General features: G+C 54.2%; 1 protein-coding gene across 5 annotated transcripts; it reads left to right on the top strand.

Annotated features, from left to right (window-relative positions):
• On the top strand, nt 687-4,252 carry LOC8086276 (probable methyltransferase PMT21). 5 transcript variants are annotated; one of them, XM_021451156.1, is made up of 6 exons: nt 701-1,084; nt 1,200-1,313; nt 1,471-3,080; nt 3,177-3,254; nt 3,333-3,572; nt 3,802-4,252. In XM_021451156.1, the coding sequence occupies exons 3-5, from the start codon at nt 1,528-1,530 to the stop codon at nt 3,541-3,543; spliced, it is 1,842 nt and encodes a 613-aa protein (XP_021306831.1). In that variant the 5' UTR covers nt 701-1,084; nt 1,200-1,313; nt 1,471-1,527; the 3' UTR covers nt 3,544-3,572; nt 3,802-4,252. The 5 variants fall into 5 exon arrangements, with proteins under 5 accessions (XP_021306832.1, XP_021306831.1, XP_002467415.1 ...); XM_002467370.2 differs by having other exon boundaries at nt 704-1,084; nt 3,333-3,563; XM_021451155.1 differs by having other exon boundaries at nt 704-1,084; nt 1,200-1,374; nt 3,333-3,563.

Below are 4,477 nucleotides of genomic sequence, written 5' to 3'. Positions count from 1 at the left end.
ATCAAAAACTTGTTGGATTTGACACTGTAGCACTTTTTATTTATATTTGGTAATTATTGTCTAACTATAGACTAACTAGGCTCAAAACTAATTATATTGTTTGTCTATAATTTACGAGACTAATCTTTTGAGCCTAGTTAGTCCACGATTGGACAATATTTGTCAAATACAAATAAAAAAATGCTATAGAAACAAAAAAAAATTGTGAACTAAACAAGGCCTATGAAATTAGCTTACCCTAAGTCCGTACTTGGGATGGGATGAGAAGGTTGCGGCCTTTTTTGAGGACACGGGTACGAGAAAAACTCCACCAACGGCAAAGGGATGCGGCAGTTTTCTTCCCAAAAACGCGCACCGACCTTTTCACCGTAGCGCATGGAGATGGACCCATATTCGGGCGAAGGTGGGAAGGCGTCCCCGCATCGGGTCCGGCGGTCCCCTCCCCTCCCCTCCCCTCCCCGAAGCCACGACTGTAGTGTGAAAACGCGAACCCGATCTGGCTGGGTGGGACGACCGACGCGTCGGCCTCGGCCAGCCAAGTCGCACGCACGCACGCACCTGCGATTGTGGTGGACTCTCACTCGCCTATCGGGGGCAAGGGCACTAGCAATTGCGGATTGTGGGACTGGGAGTGCCCGCGCGCCGAACCAACAAACAGCCAATCCAATCATCAGTAAAATAGTAGTAGTACTACTAGCATCCAGTCCAGGCAGTCCGGCCGATGACCACTGCCTCTCCCTGCCTGCCTGCCGCCGCCGTCCGTTTCGCGTTGCCACCACCATTTCTTCCCTTCCCGAGGTCCCCTCGCTGTTTCCTGGCTTTAAAATCTCTCGCTCGCTCGCTCATGACCGATCGAATCACCGCAGAATTCAGGCGGCCTCGCTCCCTTCGTTTCCGCTAGGTTTTGTTTGTTAACCGCGCCCGCCTCCGTCGCAGCTAGCGGCGCCATACTATTTCTCCTCGACGATCGCAGTGCTGCAGAAATACAGGCAGATATCGGTGTGATTTCGATTGCAAAAATCGCGGATCCCGCGCTGCCCACAACCTCGTCCTCCTCCTCGTCTGGTCGTTGATTAAACAAAAGGTAAAAGAAAGAACCAACGACAAGATCTGGCGGTACGGCGGTGCCGGCCGACATCCACCCACTGTGCTGTTCCCAGCGCGGCGAGGGCTAATACTCCACTCCTACTCCTATATAGGAACCACTCCCTGCTGGCCGCTGCCGTCGGTGCCAGGTCGTCCTCGGTCCTCCTCCTCCTCCAGCTCACTCTCCAGTGTCCACTCCACTGCCATCCCATCCTCCTCCTCCAAAGGTAAACGCGTCAACGCGACCAGCAGCTCACCTCGTCTCATCGTCTTCAGATCTTCGCTTTGGTTGGATCGCGTATCATATTTGCATGCATCTCGGATGTCCGTCCCCTGCGTCTTTTTCTTTTCCTAACTAAAGTTTAATTTCTCCTCGTGCTGCAGTTGCAGACTTGCAGTGCTCGACGACGGAGAGAGTAGCGTGGCGTGGGCGGCGGCGCCATGAAGTACAGCAAGGAAGATAAGCCCGAGAGGGCGGGAGGCGCCGGCGCAGGGTCCAGGGCGGTGCCGGTGACGCTCGTCGTCATCGTGCTCTGCGCCTTCTCCTTCTACCTCGGCGGCATCTACAGCACGGGGCGGAGCCTCCTGGACGCCATCCAGCCGGCGCCAACGACTCTGGTCACCCTCGGCGGCGGCGGCACCACCACCACAACGACCCGTCGTTCCTCCGACAACGACCAAGCACGGCCGGCACTGGCCGCCGTGGCGTTCCCCGAGTGCCCCGCCGACCTGCAGGACTACACCCCCTGCACCGACCCCAAGCGCTGGCGGCGGTACGGCAACTACCGCCTGAGCTTCATGGAGCGGCACTGCCCGCCGCCGCCCGACCGGCAGCAGTGCCTGGTGCCGCCGCCCAAGGGGTACAAGCCGCCCATCCGGTGGCCCAAGAGCAAGGACCACTGCTGGTACCGGAACGTCCCCTACGACTGGATCAACAGCCAGAAGTCCAACCAGCACTGGCTCGTCAAGGAAGGCGACCGCTTCCGCTTCCCCGGCGGCGGCACCATGTTCCCCAACGGCGTCGGCGAGTACGTGGACCTGATGCAGGGCCTCATCCCGGGCATGCGCGACGGCACCGTCCGCACCGCGCTCGACACCGGCTGCGGCGTCGCCAGCTGGGGCGGCGACCTGCTGGGCAGGGGCATCCTCACCGTCTCCCTCGCCCCCCGGGACAACCACGAGGCCCAGGTGCAGTTCGCGCTGGAGCGCGGCATCCCGGCCATCCTCGGCATCATCTCCACGCAGCGCCTGCCGTTCCCGTCCGCCGCCTTCGACATGGCGCACTGCTCCCGCTGCCTCATCCCCTGGACCGAGTTCGGCGGCCTCTACCTCCTGGAGATCCACCGCGTCCTCCGCCCGGGCGGGTTCTGGGTGCTCTCCGGCCCGCCCGTCAACTACGAGAACCGGTGGCACGGCTGGAACACCACGGCGCAGGCGCAGAAGGCCGACTTCGACAGGCTCAAGAAGATGCTGGCCAGCATGTGCTTCAAGCTCTACAACATGAAGGGAGACATCGCCGTGTGGCAGAAGTCCGGCGACGCCACCGCCTGCTACGACAAGCTCACCGCGATCACCACGCCCGCCAAGTGCGACGACAGCGTCGACCCGGACGCCGCCTGGTACGTGCCCATGCGCTCCTGCGTCACGGCGCCCAGCGCCAAGTACAAGAAGCTGGGGCTCAACGCCACGCCCAAGTGGCCCCAGAGGCTCGCCGTCGCGCCGGAGCGCATCAACGTCGTCCCGGGCAGCAGCGCCGCCGCCTTCAAGCAGGACGACGCCAGGTGGAAGCTCAGGGCCAAGCACTACAAGACGCTGCTGCCGGCGCTGGGGAGCGACAAGATCAGGAACGTCATGGACATGAACACCGTGTACGGAGGCTTGGCCGGCAGCCTCATCAAGGACCCCGTCTGGGTCATGAACGTCGTCTCCTCCTACGGGCCAAACTCCCTCGGCGTCGTCTACGACAGAGGGCTCATCGGCGTCAACCACGACTGGTAACTATACATTCAATTCCGGCCTCTTTGATTGGTTGGATTCATATAGTTCAGAATGCACCGACTATTACTGTAACTAATAATCACGGTTTGCAGGTGTGAGGCGTTCTCGACATATCCACGCACCTATGATCTATTGCATCTTGATGGCCTGTTCACAGCAGAGTCTCACAGGTAAGAAAAGAAACAATCAACTCTAGTATAATTGAGAATTCAAAATTCAGAAAAAAGATCCTCTTTTTCCAATTGCAGGTGCGAGATGAAGTTCGTACTCCTTGAGATGGACCGCATCCTTCGTCCCACGGGTTATGCCATAATCCGGGAGAGCACCTACTTCCTTGATTCTGTGGCACCGATTGCCAAAGGAATGAGATGGAGCTGCGAGAAGCATAACACCGAGAACAAGGCTGACAAGGACAAGATCCTCATCTGCCAGAAAAAGCTTTGGGCAGGAAAGCAGTGACGACAGGATCATCAATCCAGGTATAAAAAGTAAGGCCTTGTTTAGTTAAGAAAAGTGAAAAGTTTTCGGTACGGTAGCACTTTCGTTTGTTTGTGACAAATATTATCTAATTATAGACTAACTAGGATCAAAAGATTCATCTCGTAATTTACAGCTAAACTGTGTAATTAGTTTTTATTTTCGTCTATATTTAATGTTTCATACATGTGTCACAAGATTCGATGTGACGGGGAATCTTGAAATTTTTTTTGTTTTCAGGTGAACTAAACAAGACCTAAGTAGCCTTAACCTGGATGGATGGATGATGATGAGTAAATCTGCTGCTCAAGGGCATCCAGATCAGCTCAAATGTGCTGTGGTCTCGGTCAACAAGGCAGAGGCGCTTCACCGTTCAGTACACATGGAAGATGAACAAGTACTCTGATACAATGCAAGAAGGTTTACAATTATCAAAATAAATAAGCTGAGTAAAACTCCGTATAGGATCCAATAGTTAGTACTATTTGTCATTAATCACACAGTTAATTCTTTTTTTGTACCACAACAGTTAGGGGTGGGTCGATTCATACCATGATGAGCAAATATAAGTTACTCCACAGAGCATGGTTGGTGCTGTGGTTGTAATTGTAATAATTGTAATAGCGGGCCATATATTTATTTAACACATATGTGGATCAATATGATGTCTGAAAGCGACGGATTCTGTTGAGTGTTGCTATCAGTTGACGTCACAAACTCACAATGCATTATACTTGAGCAAGCAAGCAATTCCTCTGAAGTCGAAATAGAAACAAAGAAGGAAAAGGAATCGATAATACAATGTAGCCAAAGGGGGCAAAAAAAAGAAAAAAAAAGAAGAGGAAACACTGAGTAAGCCGTGGCAAAAAGTATTGTTAGCTGATTTGCTATGAGAGAAAAACACTGCTGAATGGCT

Source organism: Sorghum bicolor, chromosome 1, assembly GCF_000003195.3.
Source record: "Sorghum bicolor cultivar BTx623 chromosome 1, Sorghum_bicolor_NCBIv3, whole genome shotgun sequence".
Lineage (NCBI taxonomy): Eukaryota > Viridiplantae > Streptophyta > Magnoliopsida > Poales > Poaceae > Sorghum > Sorghum bicolor.
The sequence above is the reverse complement of the archived record's forward strand: the minus strand, read 5'-3'. Positions and strand labels throughout refer to the sequence as shown.

What these genes read in the sequence shown, in the direction of transcription:
- LOC8086276 (XM_021451156.1), top strand. Translation starts at nt 1,528, where the DNA reads ATGAAGTACAGCAAGGAAGATAAGCCCGAGAGGGCGGGAGGCGCCGGC. An exon ending in ATCGGCGTCAACCACGACTG is followed by an intron (nt 3,081 to 3,176) that starts GTAACTATACAT and finishes CACGGTTTGCAG; the next exon opens with GTGTGAGGCGTTCTCGACAT. An exon ending in TTCACAGCAGAGTCTCACAG is followed by an intron (nt 3,255 to 3,332) that starts GTAAGAAAAGAA and finishes TTCCAATTGCAG; the next exon opens with GTGCGAGATGAAGTTCGTAC.